Below are 25,669 nucleotides of genomic sequence, written 5' to 3' on the forward strand. Positions count from 1 at the left end.
CCGGCAGGTCTCTGGGTCACGTGACTTCTCCCTTCCAATGCCAAGCCGTCTCCCCCGGGGGCCATGAGAACTTAAGAGCGTCCCCCCTTCCCCCTGCACAGGTGGAATTTCATTTTGCAGGCACCTGCTGAGCAAGGTGGAGGCCCTCCGAGGCGGTGAGTCAAGCTGGAGGAAGAGACGAGCTTTATTTAACATTTGGCTTTATTTTTTTTTCTGCTTGGTTTCTTAGTTTAAGTCAATTTGTATTTTCTTACATTATAGAAGGGGGCGGAGCTATTTGGGCTGAGGGCTTATTAAAGGTTTGGAACCTGAACAGCTCTGGGTGAAAGGGATTCTCCTTTTTTTTTTGCCTCCTTCTGGTATCTGTGACCGAAACTGGAAGGTGGAAAGGACTGGGGAGAAAGGAGTTGTACTTGGTGGTCAAATCTAAAGCATTTTATTTTCAGAGACGTAGTTTGTCCTTGGTACTTATTAATTAGAAGAGACGGCGGGGGTGTAAGGGAAGACCACGCTTCCCCATGCCTTGTTTTAATTCACGTAAGCTGAATCCTGCTTGCATGAGCTATGTAAAGACTGATAGGCTCAAGCCGACTTTAATAATATCTTTTTTTTTTGTATTCCACTTTTTATTGGCGTGATCATGGGAGCTCTGATGTTTGCTGCTTTTATAAGCCTCGAGGAGAGGTTTGTCCCATTGCCCTGCCCATTAGAAACAGGATTTAATTCGCACGAATTATTTTGTATTTTATTTATTGCTCCATAGTCTCTTTATCTAAAGTTGATGAGCTCCAATATTTGGCTAAAGTGGATGTTGGCCTTCCCTTAAAAGAGGGTTTGTTAAACTTTTTTTTTTAACTAAACTGATGGTTCCCACACATGCCCAGTTAAGAGGGTGCCTTTTTTAAATATATCTGCAATTAATATGTATGAGCAGCTTGTATATACACTGTGTCTCTTGCATGTTCATTGTGAATATCCTGAAAATACAACTTGCTGTGGGCAATGGGGCAGGTTTAAGAGCCATTTGAGCTACCTGTTGTGGTGTCCCATGTTCCTACCCCCCTTGTTTTGTCTGTGTGAACATAATTGTGATAGAGGCTTGGTATCTGATTCTTGATACAAGTCCTGTGATTTAGTCACTCCTAGAATTGGAACTGCTCTTCTCTTAGTTATCATCCTACCCTTATCTCTACCTGTATAATCTATGCTTAATACTTAACCCTGTGAAGACAGGGGACTGTGAACAAAGGAGACCTTCTGGCATGCAGATGTTGCAAGGCTTTCAGGTTCTCTTGGGAGTTACTGACTTGAGACTTCTTTTTTTTTTTTTTTTTTTTTTTTTTTAAACCAGCTGCTCTCTAATCTTTCATGGAGTACATAAAGATGAAGAATGAGGTCTAGGGTGATGACCGAGCAGCTTGGATTTGATTAACAAAATGGAGTGCCACTTTACTTAAAGTGGTCCAAGTACTGCAGTACTTGGCTGAACTTGTGGTTTTAGTAGGCACCAAAAGGAAAGGGGGAAGAACCTTCCAATCTCTGGAGAGAAGCTTTAAATGTAAAACGTGATACACTGGTGAGGAGGCTCTAATTGGTAGGCACAAGTGATCTCACCTTGATGTCTAAGGTGTTTAGAAATTTTGATTAACAAACTAAACTCTAAACTACTGTGTATATAGAAGGTACTTGCTAGTTCAAGAGCAGCAAAAAGAATATAATTATAATGTCTTTATTTCTATACACTGTTCTGTCAAATGCCACATCTTAGAAGGAAAGTGTGTTAAATTCTTTTGGTTCTACTTTTCATGGTCTGACCACTTGGACGAGTGGCACTCAGTTTTTGTGAGTGTACCTGGGATAAGGGGGAGGAAAGCTCTTGAGTTTTTAGTTCATTTGCATGTCAATACTAGCCTTGCCCTTCTCAATGGGCTATCTGCTGGTTTTTGTTTTGTAGCTCTGATGTATTTGGCACTGAGCAATAAAGTCTTTGCACTTAAAGCTACATGGATGACTCGTACATAAGGCAGAGAGTAGTTTTCTGTTCCAAGTTTGACATTACTATCCTACTCTTGATATCCTGCCTTTTTATCTCTTAATTAGCTATTGGGGTCATATAGTTATATCTTCCCTTCGAACAGACAGGGAGAAGTCTCTCTATTTCTATGGTAGCCTATAGGGAGGGTATGCCAACATGTCTGCTGGTAGCTCTGTACACGTTTACTTGTCTTGTGATTATTACTAGCATCGCACCATCTTGCCAATTCATCAAAGGAAATGAACTGTCATGCTGCCTTCCTGGCTCATAAGCCTAACCTGATAGATACATTGGGGCTTCCCAAACCTGTCCCCCCAGCTAGGTTTTCAGAAACTCCTATACTGGGGGTCTCTGCAAATTTGACGACATGAATATTAATCATAGATATCCAGAAACCCTGACTGGCAGTGGGCTCATGGGCACTGAGATAGGAAACCCTGAGTCGAATATTGAGGGGAATCCTTAAACCTTCCAGGGTATGTTTTTGTCTTGTCTGAGGTTTGTGGGGCTTAATGTAATCCACTGTTGTACTTGGCCCTGTGGAATAACTTGTGCATATTCATTATGGATGTCCTGAAAACTAGACTTGTGTGTGGCTCTTGAGGACTGAAGTTGGCCACCCCTGGTTTAGGGACTCTTCTGATTATGCCTACAGGACTCCCCAGCCCATTGCATGCACAAACATCCAAAGGTATCAACTGACCTGTTGATTCTGTACTGCTTTAATGTCTTATTTGTAAGGCTTCCTTTTTGTTTCTTTAAAAACAAAAAAACCCATACAGCTTGAGTTTTTATATACTCCTGCAAGGCCTCTGCTTTAGCAGGGGAAAGCTCTTAATTACTCCATCCATAAGGGACAGTTCTTTGCAGAAACCAGCACTAGAGCTTTCTCTATAGGTCCATCTCTGTGGAACCAACTACCTGAATCATCACGTTGCATCAATGAATATTGTGGCTTTTGTAAACATCTAAAGGCTCATCTTTTTTGAAAAACATTTGGCTCTGCATTTTGTCTTTTTTTTATCATTGAAACTATATAGCTTATTGTCATTTTATATAATGTAAATTGATTTGTTTGCTGCATAGCACAGTGGCTCTGTTTATAGGCAGGTAAACTATTTTAAATAAGTGTGCCTCATTCCCCTAGCCATAAAATAACACACACTGGCATGAAGGAAAATACGGATTGTAATTCAAGTGGCCAGTAAAACAAACCTCTAAAGGAACCACCAAATTTTAAAACATGATTTTTTTTTTTTTTAATTTTTGTGTTTGTGGTGGCCTAATGGTTAGAACAATGAGCCTGAAACCAGAGTTTGCCACCACCTCCCACCAACACTCCTTATGGCCTTGGGCAATTTGCATTATCCCCTGTTGTCTCAGGTACCTGCTTCAATTGTAAGCTGTTTGAGAATAGACTTATAGAATGGAGAGAAACGTAAACTTCCTTGAGCTAAAACCAGGTGGTCTAAAATACAAAAATTAGAAAAAAATGTATTAGCAGTAAATTACAAGTTACCTGAAGGTGCCTTCACATCAGAAAATACTTAATATTTCTGCTTCACTTCCTGTGGGTGTAGCAGGTGAGCAAGAGTTCGTTTCTATTTTAAAACTCTTAGGACTTGCCCCAGTCTTACTAAGCTTTTTGTATCCTCCCTGTCACTTATTTCCGCCTTTTATATTTTAGCATTTTAAGATAGATACTCTTGCCACATTGTGTGGGTACCAGTCCCTGCTCCAGAAAGCTTACAATCAAGGGGCCAATGCAATACAGTTGAACGTGTGGTTGGACATGCGTTTTGAATGCGCTAGAATAACTACCAATGGGATTAGTATCCAAACCTGCAAGTAGCTAATGACACTCATCACATGTAAATGCATGTCAATGATGCTAGTGTCCGGATGAGTGGGTTAAAAAAAACAACCCAAAAAAACCCACTGTGTACCTAATGCATGCTTTAACCCTCAAATGAACACCAGTCCCAGAGCTGGCATTTAGTCTTAAGGTTCCCCAAGCTATAAGCAGAAAATATTGTTACGATAGTAGGCAGAACCACAGAAAGCAGCATGAAGTCTCAACAGTGGTCGGGTTAAGAAAACGTATGCGCAACTAGCTTCATTTTTCCTAACCCATGGCTATATGTACAGCCATGTCTCCTGGGTGCCCAATGCCAAGGACATTTTCCCTTGGTGCATCCTTTTTAATGCTGCTGTTCACTTGCATATCCCATCGCCAGGCCCAGGAGAGGCTGATGAGCACACATTAGGAAAACGAATGCCCAGTTTATAGCGCATCCATATTGTATGAGTCAATGGGAGATATGTAACTTAGCCAAGGTCATTACAAGTGTTAATATAGTTTTAAAGAACAGAATAAACAAATAATGGAAGAGGCAAAGTTATCCTCCAGGTACTTCTGGTTTCCCACTCCACTAATATTTGGTCATCAGAGCAATATAAATCTTCTCTTCAGTGCTTACTTCATTTGCATTGCAGATGTAGTGTTCTTGGTTACTCTATAAATATTTAATCTAAACTCATGCTTAGAATGTGGATGTAGGAAATACAGATGAAGACTGAAGAGGGGGCTGTGGCTCCCCCCCCCCTTGACTGCTTTGGGTGAGCCATGGGTTTTCTGGATCTCACCATCTCTCGAACAAAATGGTGACTCAGTCTTGAAGTTCGAGTAACGTGTTATTGGAGTGTGCTTTCCTTATTGGTGAAAGCAATACATATCTTGGTGCCATAGCTAGAAGATTCTGTGTTCTGCCCTGAAACACCAGAAATCCTACCACCATGGGCCCCCCCCCCCCAAAAAAAAGGTGCTAAGACATGCCATCTGACAGCTGAAAGTGGTCCTGCGCCTCTGCAGCCTTGCCTTAACTCTAGTTTTCTTTGGTTATAGTGTCCTCATTCTGCTCCTTTGGATTTCCAAATGAGTTGAAAAGGACTAGGATCTGGTGCCATAAGACTTCATCTGCAAATACTAGGGGATTTATATCTAGGGTTTTAGCCAATAAAACACCCCAATGCAAAAAGTTAGGTTTGTATTAAATGCCACTTCCTCTAGTACTCTCGTCCCTGCCTTTCAACCAGAAAAGGTACCCAACAGTACCTGTGCTGTGGGGGAAAAAATGAGACTAGTCACCTATATCTTTTTGTACCCCCAAAGAACCAATTAACTGGAAAATAAACACAAAATCAGAAGCCCTGATATATTCCCCCCACCCTATTTATTTTTTTTAGTCCAGTCACTGCAGCAGCAGCCTTCAATAGGGGTAGGATGGAGCAATGCACCAGAGCTCTTTGCAGAATCTGCAATCATGGGCTGTAAGTCCAGATATTAGGTGTTACTGATGTGCAATAACTGGGACCAACTCTATGATGCACTATCTTTGCCCCAGGAGCAGATTCCAGGCCTGGGCATTGAACCCATGTTCTCTATAGCAGTGCACAGGCTGATACCACACCTTAACAAGTTTGCTCCACCACATCAAATATCACACACTGACTCACAAGTGAGTGACCATGTCTTGTCCTTCAGCTTCATTCATGGGAGATGCAGTTGGAATCTGTATTTTAATTGTGCAATTGGAGTTGAAAACTTGGTTAAATATCAACACTTTTTTTTTTTTTTTCAGTAAGCTACTTAATTTTATTTCTTAGGCTTTATTCAAAGGAAAACCTCCTGGGCTTGTGCCAGTAAGTCAGAATCAGCCCATGGTTTTGGAAGCTTGGTTTCTAATCTGTCATTGTGTCCAATATTGGGTATCTTGCCACAATCTTAATTATTTGCTTTCTTTTAACTTTTCCAGATTGGGTGGAGTGGGATTTTTTTTTAATGCACCCTTGAATTGACAAATACATGGCTCCTCCTTTGACCTTTCCTTCCTTAAGGTCACTGCTCGGGTTAGTATACTTTAATGCATTGTCTCCCAACCCTCTCTTAGTGGCACACCTATCCAGTCCCATCATGCAATACCCCCACCCCAATGGTTCTACAGTGAAATCCAAAATTCTATCCATCTCTAAGAATGTACACCCCAAGCTTTGTAAGGTGAATTCACCTCCTTTATGGGTATCATGGCTGAGCCCGCCCTTTTTAGAATCCAGTGTCTTATCTGTTGCTGCTTGGTACTGTGGGGCCAATGCGAATAATAAGCGGGCGCTGACATTTCAGCACCGCTTTTAACGCACGGGGGGGGGGGGGGGCATGCTAGCAAGGAGGCGCTAGGGTCGCATGTGTGACCTTAAATGCCTCCTTGCTAATGCAACACCACGGCGGCTGCCGGTTATGAAGACCGCCGGTAAACTCTGCATCAGTTTTCATAACCGGCTGTCTGCCAAGGGTTTTTTGTCTTTTTACTTAAGTACAGAAAAGCAGTTTTCTGTACTTTTTACATGCACTCTGCTATTAATGCCTGCTCTGGGCAGGTGTTAATAACTGAGCGAAAAATGTGCGTCTGAGATGTACATTTATTTTTTTTGTATTTGCATGTGATGAGCGCTTTATCATTCACTGCACATCGGATGTGTTAAAAAGGCGCTAATCCCCCTATTGCATTAGCTGAGTGCACTGTATTGCATCGGCCCCATGTGTCTCGTCCTCTCCCCCCGCCCCCCCCCCCCCCCCCCCCCCCCCCCCCCCCCCCCCCCCCCCCCGTATTGTCTGGTAAATCCTATGCTGTCTATTGGTGACCTTTTAAAACAGGTTTTCCAAGATGAGTAAACCAGTCATTCTTGTATAACTAGTGATTGCCTTCCCCTTGCTTTTTAAGATGAAGTTGAAATGACTTTATCTTGGCAACACATTCTTTTAAGATCGTATCCATGTTTGAACTGAAATTTTTTGCCTGTTTTGAACTGTAGTGCAGTTCTACAGATATCAAAGCTGTACTAGCTAAGCAGCCATCAAAATATAGATCCCTGCCCCAGTTTGATTTCAGTACTGTCCTGCCTTGGCTAAAATGGTCATCCAGCTTTAGTCACTGATAGATCAGAGGTTCCCAAACCTGTCCTGGGGGATACCTGGCCAGTAGGGTTTTCAGAATAGCCACTTTGAAAATTTGCACACTGTGGAGGCAGGACAGGTTTGGGAACCACTGATCTAGATAGTATTTGGACTTTTTTTTAAATACTAGCTTTCAGTGCAGGCATTCAGGTGACGAGCAAGTTGGATCGATTATAGGTAATCTCCTAGCTTTTGTGAACTTTTTTCACCCCTTCAGTCAGTCTCCATGAACCTCCAGCATTTTCAGTAATTGTGTACCTCAAGGGCTTCTTCCATGGGCCTTTTCTCTGCATTGGGGTGGAGGAGGAAGTGTGGTGAGAGCTTGTAGGAATGTCCCTACAAACTTAAGATCTTTATTGCAGCTTGGATGGATTTATATTCCTGTTAATGCTTCAGGAGAGATTTGGGGCCTCCAAGAGAGGTTGTAAGTACTTATGAAATCCTTTTGATTAAAGGATAACTAGAATGATGTGCAAGAAGTAAAACACTTCAGAGTGCTTTTTCTTGTGAAAATTACTTTCTCTTGAAATTTTGTTCACAATTGCATAGAAACTTTTGGCATTAAATCCTATGGCAAAATTGACATGAATTCAAAATTAATGTGTATTTCAAATTTTTTTTAAAAACTTTTAAAGGTAAAAAAAACCCCTCAATACTGTCTTCCTGCCCCAGACTACAAATGTTCAGCTCTAGTGTAGCAATCATACAGACTCAGCATGCCTTCCCCCAGCTACACCAAGTTAGTTACTCCTGAGATCTATTAGAGCTGTGAAAAGTTCTGATCCCCCAAACCAAAGTAGCTCAAACGTATGCAAATGTGGAATAATGTTAAACTTAAAATATATATTTAACATTTTGTGGCTCTTGTTGGCCACCTCCACAGTAATCCACCTGAAGCTAGTGAATGGATCACTGGGGTAGAATTTTTTTTTTTCTTGAGCACTTTCCCAAACCTGTTCTTAATATAGATATTGATAAGTTCTTGAATGCTTCTCAAGTTAAGGAGCAGTGTGAAATTGAAGTGAATCAGATGCATACTCTGTAAAATAACCATGGGCTCTTTAAAAAACAAAAAACAAAAACAAAAACCAAAGTTTTCCATTTCTGATAATGGATAAGTGCCAAGCCTGCCTTAAGTTTGTTCTGTGTTCCTCCGAAAAGAGCTTTCTTAATCTTCCTACCTCTCTGCTGTTTGAAAGTTATGAGGTCTTCCTCTCGGCGCTCTACCTATGGATGTTCAAGCAGAAACTATCTAAAATTTCAAAAAAAAAGTGTAAACCTGGCTATTCTCACAGGCTTTGGTTAACTCTTGACAGATGGACATCTTTCCAGTTTTGTGCAGGCCATTTTTACTATGGCTAGCTAGCTTAGTGCCCTCTTACCAGTGTTGTACTCTGTATGTGGATTTAACAATTGTGTGTTCTCTGGGATTATACCTAGATTTGTGGGTTTGCAGACTATACACTCTGTAAAGTGTGTTTTGTATGTGGTTTGTTTGTGGTTTTTTTTTTACTATTTTTAAGTTCATAAACAGCTTAAATAACCTGCTTTACAGGCAATGTATGTTCTAAAAATGAACATGCAAAAAATATAAATTTAACTCCATAGTGTGAAACATTTTGACTGCAATAAAGTTATTCTTCAGCTAGCTGCTGCTGGGTTTTTTTCACAGAAGAGCTCTCTGAAGCTGTGAACTGGTGGCTTGGGTTCATGTATGTTTCCATATCTTTTTCTATTGCTTCCCTAGCTAAGGTATAAATATGTCCTTTGAGGAAAGTGCAGTGTGTATTATACATTTTTTTTTTCTTAATGTGATACAAATGTCAGGGGGATTATCCCCCACAGTAGTCTGATCTAACATGGTGCTTTTACCTCATTTCAGCCCCAGGTTGAGGGAAGTGTTGTGAAATGGCAAAGGAGGACCAGGGTGTACGTATCTTCCAGGGCATCCTCATCTTTGGCAATGTGGTCATTGCGGTAAGTGATCTTGCCTGTGGTAGGGGAGGGAAAAGGAAGCACTGCTCTCATGAGCTCTGCTTTAGAGATCTGTGGAACATCAATGTCCCTCCCTTAAGGTTGCCAAAGGGACCCCAAATGTTACCTGCACTCCCTGGCTTCATAGCAGCTTAAGGCCTTTCTGAGGGGTGGAACCCCCCCCCCCCCCCGATGTTCTCCATCTTGCTGATCCCACTGCACCAATACATACATGCACACTTTCAAATAACACATGGGAAGCCGTGAGTTGAGTCCAACTATCTTGTTTTCTTCACAAATGCACACAACATTACGCCATAGTATCTTGTCCAAGTAGTTCTGTGCTGGTCACACAGGGAGGGCCACAGACCACGCAAGCTCCACATCCTCCTGCAGTTCTGCACAGGGGAAAAGTACGGTCTCTTCAAGGCTCTTGGGGTTTTCAGTCTGACGCTGTTTTCAAGTCCAGCACACAGCTCTCCAGTAGCACATCCAAAAAAATACAAAAACAATTTTGGTCTCTTCACACTACTTCCTAGCTCTTGGTGGGCAGGTATTCTTCCCTGTGCGTTGTGTGGTGAAACCTTCCCCTTGTCTCTGGCTGCTGGATTTAGACAACACTCCTGTTCTCCTGGGTTGGCTACTTCTCTCGGAAACCTCAAGACAATCCTCTCCACAGCATTCTGCCTCTAGAGAAATCCCTCCTTCCTGGGGCTCTTCAGAGGCAGAGAACTATTCCCAAAAAACACACTTCCTTTCTGAACTCTCTGGAGACCCAGTTCTTTGCCCCTGCTGGCATCTGGAACTTTGCCTGTTCAGGCACCACCCTTTCCCCAAAAGAGTATCACCATTTCAGGCCCTGCCTCTGGAGGGACAGACCCACCAAGTGTCATTCATGACACATCTGCTCCCAAAGCCCTGTACTAAAGCTGATTATAAACTCCCCCCCCCTGTGTCACATGGTTACAGGAGTCTTGTTCATACAAACACCTGCCAATGGGGTGTGGAACAGTACATCAATCTCACTCATATGGACACCTGACTACACTGCTGGCAGGATGACCTGTTGAGGTCATAATGGTTATACCAATACATATACATGATGGCTAAACCCTTCCTAACCCAAGAGGACTTCAGAACAGTATTACAGCTTCTCATTCTCTCCATACTAGACTACTGCAACTCTTCTACTCGGACTACCTCTATCCACCATCCGTCCCCAAAATTCAGCAGCCAGACTACTCACCGGAACCAAAAAACACGAGCACATAACCCCAATTCTTACATCCCTACACTGGCTTCCAATCAAATACCAAATTGTGTACAATGGTTAATATTTTGTAGTCAAACACATGAACAAAGCAATTGAACCACAAAAAACCTCTGCTTTGCCGACAAAGGACTCCTGGCAACCCCCCCCCCCCCCCCGAGCCACACAACTGACATCAGTATATGAACACGCTTTCTCCCTTGCCAGTCCAACTATGGAATAGACTACAACCTAGCCAAAAAGATCTGAAACATTCTCTAAATTTAATCAGGAAGTTGGGGGAAATCTCAAGATTGTCTCTTTAAATCAAGCTGTTCCTTGCTGCACTGTCAGACCCAGGTTTACTTCTAGACACATCTGTCCATGGCTACATACCACTGTACACTCAAAAGTGAGATCTTTAACTTTGGTTTTAGGTTTTATCTAGTCATTTTTTGTTTCACATTTGATCTAGTGCCCAGAATTTGGCTGCATTTATTATAGTCGTATGACTTCGGTAGCATGCATGGCATTAGAAGCTCAACATGCAGATCTCTAAAACCAGGCCTGGTCTAGAGAAAAAATGCAAATAACCAAACTCTTCAGGCAGTGAAGACTCCAGAATAGTGCATGTGAATTTTTCAGTCTGTAATGGAGCTAGATGTTTCCGGAAAGTTGATGCTCAAAAGGTTAACTTATTGAGGTCTTAGCCATGCTGCTTTAAATGGGGTGTGTCGACAGGTGTGTCTCTCTTCTTTTGTTTGGTTTAACTGGTTTCAACCTTTTTTTTTTTCTTTCATTTCCTGTATATCTTGGTTCAGTCTATATAAGAACTTATTACTAATCTTCAATGTGATTTGTCCCTCCTTTTTTATAGGGTGTTCCTTGTTCTATGTAGTAAGTCTTCCTAAGCAGGGGGGGTTTACCAGGAAAGTGCTTCTCCTGTGACACCCCCCCCCCCCCCAGTAGGGAGACTACAGATGTAAATCCATTTGCTGGGGGGAATTCACATTTAGGTCCTCCAGCTTTTTATAAAATCTAAAATGTACACTCTCCACATTGGATGGTGTAAATCCTTTGTTCCAACAAAAAATAGTAATTTTTGGCAAAACAGTATACTGGGGGGGGGGGGGTGTTTAGTTTGTTTTTTGGGTTTTTTTTTTTTTTGTGGAGGTTTTCCCCCTTTATATCTCAAGACACAATTCCCTCCCCCTCCCCCTCCCCCCTCCCCCTCCCCCCTCCCTATCTCAGCTTCAGAAGATGCTGAACCTGGCTCTAGGACTTCCTATACTATCCTTTTGGTACCTGGAATCCACTGGTGGCATTGATCCTTAGCAGGACAAACCCTTCTCTTTAGGTTGAGTACAAATGCCATCTTCTGCCACTCATGGAGCCCTTCTTGGCACTTTGTCACAGTAACGAGTCAGAATGAACTTTTCCCCCTCCCTTTTAAGAGATTTACAGGGACAGATGTGGCTTTCAGACTCCTTGGTGAAAATTCCAAAGAGCAAGAGTTGTCATGCACACGGAGAAACACACTCGCTTGTGTCCCCAATCTTAGGACTTAAAGAAATACAGAAAAGAAAAGCTTCAGGCTTGCTTTTCCCTAAAGATTATAAGGGAAGAGCCCTGACCTAGGTCTACAGCCAATACTGCTCGTGTACACTTCTGCTTCCATTTGCAGAGCAATATTGATCTAGGAGTGCTGTAATGTGATAGCTCAAACTCCATATCCTTGCAGGAACAGCCTGTTTTTGGGAACCTTACAAAGATGCTTCCATTTTTTTTTTTTAATGAATCATATCAACTGCCGTTATTGCCCACTCAACAAATAGTCCTTTGAAAAAAAAGGGGGGGGGGGGGGGGAGGGTTGTTAGTGGGTAATGGAACGGATCCCTACCTCAGCAGGTGCATCTCTTTAGTGTGATGTCTTTAACGTGTTCTCTAAATTACATAAAACTGAATGAGTTGTCTGCATGCTCAGTCCAGCCACACTTGTAGCCAACTAGCCATTTCTGCTCACCAGTAAATATATAATTGATCTGAACTATTAGAAAAAGGGACAGCACTGCCTAGCCACAAACCTAACTGAAGGTCTTTTCACTTCCAGCTGTGTGGCATAGCATTGACGGCCGAGTGCATCTTCTTTGTGTCGGACCAGAATGGCCTATACCCCCTGCTTGAAGCAACAGACAACGATGACATCTTTGCAGCAGCCTGGATTGGCATCTTCACAGGGTTCTGCCTCTTTGTCTTGGCACTGGTTGGCATTGTGGGAATAATGAAATCTAACAGGAGACTGCTTTTGGCGGTAAGTATGTTTTTAAACCACATCTTGAGTAGTAAAACTTGGTACTTTGGAAGAAAGTCCCTTTTAATTTCACTATTCTTCCCTGAGTTTTGTTCCCCCCTCCCCCTTCAGAAACTTATCCAAACACCCTGACCACATCTGCAGCAGCAAATTCCACAGCTTGATGACAGACTGAAAAAAAAAAAACCCAAAAACTTTCTCCAGTTTAAAATCTATCACTTTTCATGGAGTATCACCCTATCAGTGTTAGTCTTCCAAAACAAAAAGTACCTGCAGGGGTAACCTGCATGGAGCAGTTGTCACTACCATAACTTTCTGCACAGACTGGATGGACTACTTGGTGTGTCTTACGCCATCATTTTGTTACCATGTCAGGGCGGGAAGTAACTGCCACCTTCCATTTGGATTATAAAGACGTTAAAGGGCTCTAAATTGGGTGACCTGGCAAAACTACCACTGCCTCTAGTCCTAGTACTGTTTTGAAAGGGTACATTTTGAATCTACCTGTTCCACCCATCCTATTCAATACTGATTTTTAAAACTATCGTGTCCCCTTATCCAGTCTCTTCCAAGCTGAAAAACTAAAATCCTCTCATTGCAAGATGTTCATCCCTTCATCACTTTTGACTCCATCCTCTGCACTTTTTCTAGCTCTGAAATGTCTGTCTTGAGATGAGGCAACTAGAATTGTACACAATACAATACATTTATGAATGTGTTAAACAGCACTAGTCCCAGTGCCAAATCCCTGTGGCATGTAACACTGTGTGTGAACTGTAACCAATTACCAATCCACAGGAAGTCATTGCCTCCTATCATTACTTAGTATAGCCCCTAGACCAATGATGGCAAACCCCAGTCCTCAAGTGCCACAAACAGGCCAGGTTTTCAGGATATCTACAATGAATATGCATATGAGAGATTTTGCATGCACTGCCTCTATTCTCTCATGCATATTCATTGTAGATATCCTGAAAACCTGGCCTGTTTGTGGCACTTGAGGACTGGAGCTCACCATCACTGCCCTAGACCAACTTCTCAGCAACAGAGACTCACTCATGTGGGAGGTCATGGGCCATTCTAGCTCCAATGCTCCTGGGATCTTTACACAGAGGAAAAGTGAAATCTTTCAGGGCCATTAGTTACTTTAAAGGCCTTCTGCAGCAATCAAATACAATACTCAAGGTGCAGTCGCACCATGCCTTGATACAGAGGCAATATGATCTGTGTGTGGGGCTGCAAGCTTTAGTCTGTGGTGGTCTTTATTCTCTATTCCTTTTCAGGTCATTCCTAACACTGTGCTTTTTTTAACTGCTGCCACACATTGAGAAGAGGATTTCAACATATTCCCCAAAAGGCCTCAATGCCTTTTTTTTTTTTTTTTTTTTTTCCTGGGTAGTGACTCCCAAGTTGGAGCCTAGCAATCGGGTACCTATAGTTGAGGGGACTATTTTTTTTTCCCCTTATGTGCATCACTTTGTACTTTTCCACATTTTAAATTTCATCCACCATTCAGTTGCTCAGTCACATGGTCATTCTACAGTTCTTCACAATCTGCTGCTGTTTTGAATAACTTTGTCTGCAAATGTGAGCACCTCATTGTTCCCTTTTGCAGGTTTGTTTATGAATGTTAAAACAGCATCAATCCCAGTGCTGTTCTTTGGTACTCACTAACAATCTTACTCAGTTTAGAAAAACTACCCATTTTTTTCTGGCCTTTTTAACCAGTTACCGATCCATAATAGAACACTACCTCCTATCCCATGAATCTGTGATTTCCTGAGGAGCCCCTCATAGGGGACTCTTGTTAAACTGACACCTCCCATGGAAGTAATCACCTTCACCCCTCCTAACCTCTGACTTCAATATTCAGTCTTGTTCTTATCTTTTTTTTTTTTTTCCCCCCAGATTTATAGACACTGCTCCCATGGTGCTACAAGGTGGTGTACCAGAAAACACAATCTACTACTCTAAGGTCAAAGGGCAGTATAGTCCATAAAATAGGACCGGCACATAACAAAGCTTTGCTTAGTTCAAACTAAACACTAGTAAGGGACAATTCTGGGACCTTTAGTTTTCCGAGCAGCTTGTCCTGAGGGACTTTATCATAGCTCCTTCTAAAAATCTAAATATGCTATCAAATTAGCTCACCTCTTTATCCATGTGCATATTCTGATAGGATAGGAGCTGTGCTGCCAGAAGTAAAGCGTTCCATACACTGCAGAACCACCCCTGGATGCATAATACCACTTTTATGACAGGAATCTTACTGGTGTCCATGATTTTTCTTGCCATATGATGTTGGGCTTACTAGTTTGTAGTTATGAGTCTCCCCAGCACCCTTTTAAATTGGCATTTTATTGGCAACACTAGACTTCAGGTATCTAGGCACATTTTAAATGATTTATATAGGTTACCAGCTTTATAACTCTGGGGTGAATACCATTGGGTCCCAGTAATGTGCTGCTATTTAAGTTTGGTCAGTTGGCGCTGTGCCTTTTAGAATCAATGGTTCAGGCCTGGCTATCTCCTTGGTAAAGGCTGAAGCAAAACAATTCACTTCAGTTATTTCTGCTGGTTGGCCTTCTGCTCCTTGAATAACCATTAGTACTCCCATGAGCCATGACAGCCAGCACTCTTTAAATTCTATTTAGGGCAGGCTTTATGGGCCTTAGAATGACAGCAGATCCAGACCATTTCCATGTGTGGGATGCCTGGGTTCCCCTTTCCTTCTACAGAGGCCATGGGTTGTATGGTACTGTGTGTAACAAAGGTCCAACTGTATTTACAGAAACACAGCCTTAATTCTGCACAAAACACTAAGCACTCTGGTTATCTTATATTCTCTTTTGGCATTGGAAAGTGGATTACATTCAGGTACGGTAGGTATCTTCCTCTGTGCCTCACCCCTGCAGCTTGCTGGCTTGATCAGCCGATAGTGTCTGCTGCACGGCAATGACCAGGTACACAGGCACACATACCACCAGCCCACTTTTCACTGAGATGCTTAGTGTCCCTTGCTAGGCACGGAGATCTTCCTTCTGGAGCGTCCCAGGCTCTCTTGTCTCTAACTTGCACCTAATTGCCTTTCTCTAATAATAAACTTCTAACAGCTAACTTCATGAGCCTCTCTCTCTTCTGGAGATTAGAGAAACCTGTGCAACCATGTAGTGTTTGGACTCTTCCCATTTGCTTTATTTCTCTCTGCAGTATTTATTTAAAAACGTTTCTATACAGTCATATAGTAGAGCACCATCACAATGGTTTACAGTAAGGCACAAATGTGGTTTTGAATTTATCCAAAGGGTGCCATTATTATACAGTTACATAGTTCAATAATATACTCTAAATGGGAAAGGGTGTGGTTACCATTTACTATTAACTGTCTTTATAATTTAATACTTTGTGAGAAAATAACAAGCAATACTGCTTTTTCTTGGTGATTTCCTGCTTTGTGTATGTTCCGTTGCCTCACTGTGAAATGTTTTTAAGCCTTTTTTGAAGAGTTTTATTTCTTTCATTAGTCTTAATTCCAGTGGTAATGTGTTCCATAATAATGGTCCTGCCAAAGATAGTGCTCTCTCTCTAACTTGGGTCAACTTTGCTGTTTTGACTGAGGGTATGGTTAGAACTTTATTGGCTGTACTTGCGTGCAGCAGCTGCTAAATTGTGGGGCTGTACATTAGGAAATAGAAGCAACTATATGTGAATTTTGGTGTGGCCAACTTCCTGCTGATACTCCATCACTTAGCCATTTGTGTGTTGTAGCAAAGCTTACTCTAATAGATGAGACGGAAGTCTTTGGCTTTTTCTGGACTTCCTCCTACCCTCAAATGCAATGGATATCCATTAGATTAAATTGAAGGTTGGCCTCTTGTCTACCATGATATACTACTTTATTGGGAGCCTTTTTGGGGTTGAGTGCTGGGAGTTCTTCATGGAAGTGAGTTAAATATTCTGTGGTCTAAAACACGATTCATTGTGGGCCTTTCTATTTTTCAGTATCTTGTCTTGATGATGATAGTGTATTGTTTTGAAATGGCATCTGCAATCACTGCAGCAACACAGCGAGACTTTGTGAGTATCTTCTAGTGTAATACATTGGATAAAGAATTTTGGGGGGGGGGGACTGCATTTGGAATAAGCTTGTAGATGTTTATGTAATACTCTAGTATTTTGTACTTTTTTATATTTTTTTTTTTAACAAAAAAGGAGCAGAAGTTGCTGATTCAGGCTAACAGGGCAAGGGAACCTAAAAATCCTTTTTCATATTTCCATAGTTCTTTTTTTTTTTTCTGGGGATGACATTGCAACCCTGTTTGGTAGTTGGGTCTCAACTCTTTCTCCCCACCCCTTTCTGTTTTTCTGCAGTTTATTCCAAATCTATTCCTGAAACAGATGCTGGAGCTGTACCAGAACCCCAATCCTATAAATAATGACCAGGCCTGGAAAATAAATGGCGTCACCAGAACATGGAACAACCTTATGCTGCAGGTGAGTGATAATGAATGGAGCTGGCCAGTAACTATTTTTTTTCTTTCAAGCAGCTGCTTGTTTTACAAACTTGTAATACCAAAGGCTGCTTAGGCTAATCCAATAGATCTGGAAGAATTGTCCTCTTGTACTTCAAGTCGAGAAACATATACTCAACAATTGGAGTAGCTAGGTGTATAGGCAGCACCATGAATAAATTTTTCCCATCCTAAATTTTGATCACTTGCCTTTAGGGATGCTCATTAATGCTGCCATGAGCATCCATTATATCAGCAACGCAAAAGCTTTGTTATAAACCCCTCTGCGTTTCAGACTAGACTGACATCACTGACTGCTCTGCAGTTAAGTTCATAGCAACATAGAATATGATGGGAGATAAGCACCAAAGGTCCATCCAGTCTGCCCAGCAAATTGACGGGCCAATTCAGTAAAAACGCAGGAGTAGACAAACACCCGCTCTCCCAGCATGCGCACCTTCCACTCGCTGGTGCGCGCGATTCAGTATGTAAATTAGGTGGTGCGGTAGAAAAAGGCAAAAGGAGGCGCTAGGGACACTAGCGCATCCCTACCGGCGGCTGTCAGTGGGTTTGACAGCAGACGCTCAATTTTGCTGGCGTCTGTTCTCGAGCCCACTGACAGCCACGGGCTCGGAAACCGGACACCAGCAAAATTGAGCGTCCTGTTTTCGGCCCAACAGCTGCAGGCCCACTTTTTTTTTTTTTTTTTTTTTTTACACCCTTCAGGACCTCCAACTTAATATCACAATGATATTAAGTCAGAGGGTACTGCTTTTCTGTGCACTTTCCCGGTGCCAGCAGATGATTTCTTAGAGTAAAATGTGCGGCTTGGCTGCACATTTTACTTTCTGTATCCTGGGCGCTATTAGGTGCTGCGGGTTGGACGTGCATTTTCTTCCCCTTACTGAATAAGGGCTAAGGGAGAACGCACATCCAAGGGCAGGTTAACGGTGCACTCCGAAGCGCACTGTACTGTATCGGCCTGTGAGTATAGTAGGTTTTAGGGGGTGAGGAGGGAGAGAGGAAAGAGTAAGTGAGGAGATAAGGTGGTTTTACTTCCTTCCGAGCAGGCAAAAAGGGTATGATTGAATTCCAGCCCCTCATAGCAAAAGGTAGTCCAGCTGATTTCATATGAAAGTCTGCTTTACTGGCTGAGGAAGGATAGTTGCTGGAGGATATTCTTTTTCTAGGAGGAGGGGTGGCAGTTTTGAGAACCACTGGGGAAGATGTGGAAGGAGGGCTTGGGATGGAGATCCAGGATCACAAGGTCAGACAGAAGGATAGAGAGACCCATTTTTCACTACCCTTCTCTTCCTTACCCCTGTGACTTTATTTCCACTGTCCCCACTGTTCAACCTCTAGCTGTACTTTGCCCATGGGGAGTTTGCACTGCTGAGGCCTGAAAATGGAGGCTCATAGGGATAAGCATGAGGCTATGGCTGCTTTAAAAAATGTTCGTATCAAGCCCTCCCCTGCCCCATTCCACAGTTACACATCCTCTGTCTGCAACTTAAGCCCTGGTCCCTCACTTCAGGCATCGGTGACTTCACAGACTGCATGTGATGTCTGAATAGGTCTGGCATTTCCCAATGGGCAGGGTCGTGAAGTTTGACACAACTCAGGAGTCCTTGTTTGTAGGGTTCTTTGGCTAAGCAGAACTGGAGGGTGTCCTCTCTACACAGAGAAGATTACCAGTCCTGCCTCCTGTCCTTGGAAGGTGGCTGTGACCCACGGCCTTAAGGACTAGGAAAGTTGTTTGTTTTTTGTCTGTAGATTCCTGAGATTCTGAAGAATAAAATAAACCTTTCTAAGAAGGGGGGGGGAGTCTTAAGACTCCAACTTCTAAAGCAGAGGATGTGTCGTTGGGAGGGAAGACTGTTTAATGGTGAAAGGACTTCAGAATTGCTGTGCAAAAAATGGAAAAAGGCCAGAGGTCGTGTTTTTTTTTTTTTTTTTTTTTTTTTTTTTTTTTTTTTTATAGAGCCGATCCAAGAGAAACCATTTTAAAGCCCTTGACACACCACCCCCCCCCCCCCCCATTCCATGCAGGAAGAAGCTGGGGCAGGGACTCTCTTGTAAACCCAACCCCCCCCCCCCACAGTGAATTTTCAAGAAAACTCTGCACAATTGTAAGCACGTACAAGTAGACTGGTGGGATAACATTTTATTTTAAGTATACTTAAGCACACCTTTGCCAGCTGATTTATGTACAGTGTTACAAAACTAACCCCTAAAATGCATGGATTTATAAATAGGAACAAACCAACTCTTGTAAACAAATCTGTAATGCAGTATACATAAACCTCCCAGAGAATCGCCTTGGAAAACTAGAATAGCTTCAGGATGTCATAGCCAGGATGCCTGCCGACTGACTGCAGTCCTAGTGAGCACCTCTTACTCATTTTGACCCAACTTTGACTGCCTGTGGTTCTTAGGAACCAGTTCAAATTTCTTTGATTTTCAGAGGTTGTGTGCTGGAAAAAAAATTAGCATGTACTATATATGCTGCTTTATAAATATCAAAAAGCATGTGTATTTGTACAAGTTTACCATTGCAAAAATGGGGACATCTCAGGTGGGGTTGAGTGGTATGTATGGGAATTGCTATTTAAAAAGTCTTAAACTTTGTACAATTTAACACCCGCTAGTTGACTAGTGCAATTGAAATTGGACTAGTCTAGGAGAAGTGCTAAAGGGTCTGGGCAAACTGGCAGAGATGTGATTTCAAGAGTGTGCCTCTGCATATAAATTAGGGTTATTACACATGCATGTTCTTTCTGCACCTAAAATGTATGAATGTTTGTTTAAAACAGAGAAATTAAATGCTTTCCTTGTATTGGAAATATCCATGCATACTTTGGAGCAAAACTGTGAAACTCCCACCCAGAGTATATAATAGTATAAACTTCTATGCTCAAATACGGTCCCACAAATAGTGTGAAAGTTAGGCTCCCAATGTGTAAAGCATTAGATGAAATGGGTCACCAAGGCCTGGTATTTATAGTGCCTTGGAAAAACCTTCACACACTTAAACTCAGTTTTTATATTTTATTTTTTTACACTCTGGAAAGTGCCAAACAAAATGCTTTTAAAGCAGAAGCTAGTTTCACTGGTCTACACATTCATCACGTAGAAACAAATTATAAAAATATTCTACAAGTAAAAAAATGACCGAAAACTTGATTGCATAAGTCTGTGCATCCCTTTGCCTCTTCAGGCCGGTCCTGCTGCTCCAAAGCAACCCTTAATTTAACGTGGCCACCACTATATGCTTTTACTGTAGGGATGGATTTGGCAGGGTGATGTGCTGTATTTGTTTACAAAAAAAAAATGTACATTAAGGCAACAGGACCAGTGGGGCTGGAGCAACTAGAAATTGCTCCTACCCCTAAAGACCCACAGATGGTGTAAGGGTCAAGAGACTGAGCTTGTAGTGAGAGGGGGGGGCAGATAGATCCCTTTTGTGCTGCAGTATTTTGCTCAGAACAAATTAAAAAAAAAAAAAAACAAATGGAGAGGCAGCATAAAGAATCTTCTTTCTCAATAACCTTGTACAATGCACACCCTTAGTAACTCTTCACAATTGGCTTCTAAAGAATTTTTGTGTGTGACAACATAACTGCTCTGTCATTGTAATAAACTAGTATTTGAATCCTCTTGTCAGCCCTGAGGATTAAGCTCCCGTGTGTCTAATCTTGAGACTGCAAGCCCTTCATAACCATGGAGATTCTGGATGTGAATTTCAGGACTGAACTAGGGTTGTGTGTATCCCATCATAACTCCATTGTTGTCATTTGTAGCTTTTTAAGGCTTATCCATTTGGGGGGGGTTGTTTGACTTTTGCAGAAAAACTGCTGTGGTGTGAATGGCCCGTCGGACTGGCAGACCTACCTGTCCTCCTTCAGGAGTATAAACAAGGATGCTGACTTTCCCTGGCCACGGCAATGCTGCAAGATGAATCCATTGGGACAGCCACAGCTACTAAGTGCCTGCAAACTGGGAGTCTCTGGCTACTACTGGAACACGGTAGTGTATTTGGCTGAGTTACATTCTAATGTTTGCTAGTAGTTGGCTGAATCAAGTCAGTCCTATGCTCCTCAAACATGCAGTAAGGTAGAATCTGTGAACCTGGTAGTGACTGTCTCCTATAATCCAGTGACTCTATTGGATTTTTTATTTTTGGTGGCAGGTGCATAGGGGTTTTTACTGGATAGCCACATAGATAGGTTGGTCGGTCAGTCAATTTCATGCATTGAGTAATCCTGGCATATTAAACCCATTCTAGTAAACTTCTCACTATTTATTTGATGCTTTTATATACAGTTAGTCTGAACTTGCCATATTGGGTCAGACTGAGGGGTAATCAAGCCCAGTCCCTATCCAGGTCACAAGTACCTTGCAAGGTCCTATGTTACTGCTGTGCAGTGATTAGTGACTATTTCTTAAGACTACTTGGTTAATAAGTTTGGCTCCTCCAGGAACTTGTCAACTTTTTTTTTTTCTTTTTTAACTACATCCTCTAGTAATAGTGATTTTTTTTTTGACTGTGTACATACTAATTTCATGGAGTGCTCCTTACTCTTAAAAAAAATAAAAAAAAAAGCTTAGTTACTTGTCCTATTCCACTCAATTTATAGATCTCTATCTCCCCATTCAAGCTAAATAGACCCAATCTCTTTTTAGCTTTTCCTTTAGAGGAGCTGTTCATTACTTTTTAGCATTTTAGTCACTCTTCCATGTACTCCTTCCAATGCAAGTTTATCTTTGAGATGCCATGACCAGAATTGCACACAGTACTCTACATGCAGCCTCACTGTGGAGCAATATACCATTTTCAATTTTTATTTTGATTCCTTACATATCTTGCTTTTTTTGACCACCACATGCTGAACCAAAGATTTCAAAGTATCATCCATGATGCCTAAATCCTTTTCCATGGTGGTGACTCCTAATATGCAACCTAACACTAACTACAGTGTAAGTTACTTCCCTCTGTGCACTACTTTGTACTTGTCCACATTAAATTTAATCTGCCACTTAAATTGTCAGTCTCAAGATCCTCCTGCAACTTTTCACAATCCACTTGTGGTTTAATGACTCCAAATCTTGTATCTGCAAATCTGATAACATTACTTATTCCCTTTTTCCAGATCATTTATAATCATATTAAGCACTCTGGGAGTGCCTCAAGGATCTGTATTGTGACAGTTTACCATTCTCCATTGTGTACACTGTCCTTTTTAGGCCTATTCTGTGCTTCCTATCTTTTAACCAGTTTGCACTCCAAAAAATAAGGCATTGCCTCCTATCCTGAGACTCTTTAACTTTCTCAGTCTCTCATGGGGTACGCTGAGAAGTGCCTTATGACAATCTGAATACACTACATCTACCAGCTCACCATTTATCCACCTTTATTATCCCTTCAAAAAAATTTAGCAGATTGAGGAAAGACTTTTCCCTTGTGTAAATCCATGCTGGCTGTATCCCATTAAACCTTCTTTCTATATGTTCTGCAACTTTTGTTCTTTAGAATAGTTTCTATGATTTTTCCCAGCATTGAAGTATGACTTTCTGGTCTATAGTTTCCTGGATCAGCCCTGGCATCCTCTTAAAGATTGACCACACTCCAGTCTTCAGGCACAACAGGTGATCCCCCAATGATAAGTTACAAGTCACCTGCACCTCTTTCTGTTTTTTCTATCGTCCTCATTTTATCACTCTCACTTTTTGAAAGTGTAATACTAGATCTAATTGGTGAGAACATTAAAGTCAAACTTGAATGCTCTATCAGGCCGATTCGATAAGTCACAGGCGAGTGCCCAGGCCACTCTCCTGTGCATGCAATTCAGTATTTGAGGGCCCACAGTAAAAAGATGCTAGGGACACTAGTGTGTCCCTAGTGCAGCTTTTTTTTTTTTTTGACAGGAGTGGCAGCTGTTAGCGAGTTTGACAGTCAAAGCTCAATTTTGTGGGCATCTGTTCTCAAACCCGCTGACAGCCACGGGTTTGGAAACTGGACGCCGGCAAAGTTTAAAGATCAGCCCACAGTTTTCAAGCCGTGGGCTGATCTTTAAATTTTTTTATCTTTTTAAATTTTAACTTTTGGTACCTCAGACTCAATATCGTCATGATATTAAGTCCGGAGGGTGTACAGAAAAGCATTTTTTACTGCTTTTCTATGCACTTTCCCGGTGCCGGCAGAAATTAGCGCCTACCTTTGGGTAGGCGCTAATTTCTGAAAGTAAAATATGCAGCTTGGCTGCACACTTTACTTAGTGAATCGCGCGGGAATAACTAATAGGGCCATCAACATGCATTTGCATGTTGCGGGCGATATTAGTTTCGGGGGGGGGGGGGGGGGGGGAATTGGACACATGTTTCCACGCACTATTACCCCTTACTGAATAAGGGGTAAAGTTAGCACGTCAAACGCAGGTTAACAGCGCGCTTACTGTATCGGCCTGTATGATTGCTGTTCCCAGGTGGCCCCACCACTGTTCTCTGGCACCAAATACTACATTCTACTAAGTACTGGGTCTAAAACGGAACCTCCCCAAATCTGTTCCTGAACCAACTGCCCCATGTAGCAATCAATTTATTTTATCATAATCTTACCTCTCAAACATGTCCTGATGTTACACTTTTTTTTTTTCCCCCCCCAGTCAATCGACATCTCCCATTTTTGTGCTGCCAAGTTTATTAGCTTCCTTAATCTGTTAGCATTTTGTTGGCCACATAGGTGCACTACTCTCCCTTATCGCATAAGGAACCCACTGTGCATTTAGTCTCCTTCAGGATCTTTATCCTGTTGGACTCTGCCAAGTTGAGCCTACCCTATCATGATATAATTTGGGAGTTTCAAGAACCTCGGATAAAGGTATAAATTTTAACAGTGCCTCATTTGGTCCTAAATTCCTTTTTAGGAAATTTTTTTTATCTAGTCTGTCTTATGGGAAAGACATTTTTTAAATTAAAAACTCAAATTGTTTGGTCTACAAAAGCAATGTAGTATTTCATATTGGGTTTTCTAGTTGTGATTTTATAAACTTAACACTATTAATCTCTACTATGTAAACTTTCAGACTGGGACTTGATCTCAGCCTGTCTGCTCTCCCCAAGTAGACATTTTTGGCTTGGTCATATCTTGATAGTAGTGGGATAAGAATTGCCTTCCTCTGCATCTAAGGGAAACTGTTTTTTGTATTTTATAACTTTAAACTCTGACTTTTTTTTTTGTGCTTTTATTGCTGGTCTGACAGGGCTGCTATGATCAAATCGCTGGCCCACTGATGCGTCATGCCTGGGGTGTTGCCTGGTTTGGTTTTGCTATTCTTTGCTGGACGGTGAGTTTTGTTTGTTTTGGGTTTTTTTTTGTTTAAAATTTATTGTGAGGTGGTGGTTTCCTGCCCTCACCCCACCAAAAAGGAGCAGGAGGAAACTGCCAGTCAAAACCTTGGCACAGGTCTGTAACTGGGCTTTTTTGCCTATGAGCAAATCCCAAGCAGATGGATTTTCTTAATCCTAACTTATATCTAGATTGACTGAGATTAAAGCACTGCAGCTCTGTCATATCTAGTAGGACTACTTTTTGACTTTAATGTGTGACGTGGCAATGTAATCTGCTGCCCCATTGATAGCTCAGGTGCTGGGGGCAGGAAATAGCCTTCCAATCTCATTGGTGTAATGCACATACCAGGTGATCACCAAGTCAACAGCTTTTTTTTTTTTTTTGGGGGGTATTCCTGGTTTATGCAGCTACCAAACCTGAAAGGAGAAGAACAAATAGCATGTTTGGGTTGTACCACAGAGTACATTTTACATACATGACTTTCATGTTTCCAAACATACACTTTAATTCCTTTGGAGCAAATACTCTGCTCAAATTTTGTTTGTAGTAACATGTTCCTGTAATTGGTAAACCTATCTTAATTTTCTCATCTCTGTTGCAGTTCTGGGTACTCCTTGGTGTAATGTTCTACTGGAGCAGGATTGAGTACTGAGCAGCTGGAAACAGACTGCTGCCTTCCTGTTCTCTCACCAAAGACTTGCATGCGAGATTGTGCTTTGCCAGAATTCCTTAGCACAATATGGAGGATTCTTGAGTTCAAATCCCTTAAACCTATGATGTATTGGTCCTTGAACAACTTGCAAAGGAAATCTTGCATTGTATATACTTACACACAGCCTATGTAAACCAGTGTTCCTGCAGTTAGTCACGTATTGTGAGTTAGACTGATACTGAACAGTCCCTTCCTGCCCCCTGCTCCTTTTTTTTTTTTTGACCACTCCCCAATTAACTGGCCCTGCTAAGAAATGTGAGGGGTGGCTATCACAGGACTTACGGTTAGATTTATAGCATATTAGTTGGCACTGCTCTCTTGGCTCACTTCCCACCCCCCTTATGAAAATGCTGCTGTTTGTAAATGTGGATGTCTATGCAATTGTATCTCTAAATATAAATATTTTAAGTGAATGTAATATTGTCTCACTAATTTTGATTCCTGGTAGTCTTCCTGTTCAGAAACTTTTTATATAACTTTTTTAAAATTGTGGATTAAAAATTTTTTTTTGGTTTCTT

At 41.7% G+C, this 25,669-nt stretch overlaps 1 protein-coding gene across 2 annotated transcripts; it reads left to right on the forward strand.

Annotated features, from left to right (window-relative positions):
- Positions 1–25,669, forward strand: UPK1B (uroplakin 1B). Of its 2 annotated transcripts, none has more exons than XM_029579211.1 (8): positions 1–155; positions 8,929–9,023; positions 12,380–12,580; positions 16,583–16,657; positions 16,952–17,074; positions 20,938–21,117; positions 24,351–24,434; positions 25,041–25,669. In XM_029579211.1, exons 2-8 carry the CDS (start codon positions 8,955–8,957, stop codon positions 25,089–25,091), a joined length of 783 nt encoding a protein of 260 aa, XP_029435071.1. In that variant the 5' UTR covers positions 1–155; positions 8,929–8,954; the 3' UTR covers positions 25,092–25,669. The 2 variants fall into 2 exon arrangements, with proteins under 2 accessions (XP_029435071.1, XP_029435072.1); XM_029579212.1 differs by lacking the exon at positions 1–155 and adding an exon at positions 514–537.

Source organism: Rhinatrema bivittatum, chromosome 15, assembly GCF_901001135.1.
Source record: "Rhinatrema bivittatum chromosome 15, aRhiBiv1.1, whole genome shotgun sequence".
Taxonomy (NCBI): Eukaryota; Metazoa; Chordata; class Amphibia; order Gymnophiona; family Rhinatrematidae; genus Rhinatrema; species Rhinatrema bivittatum.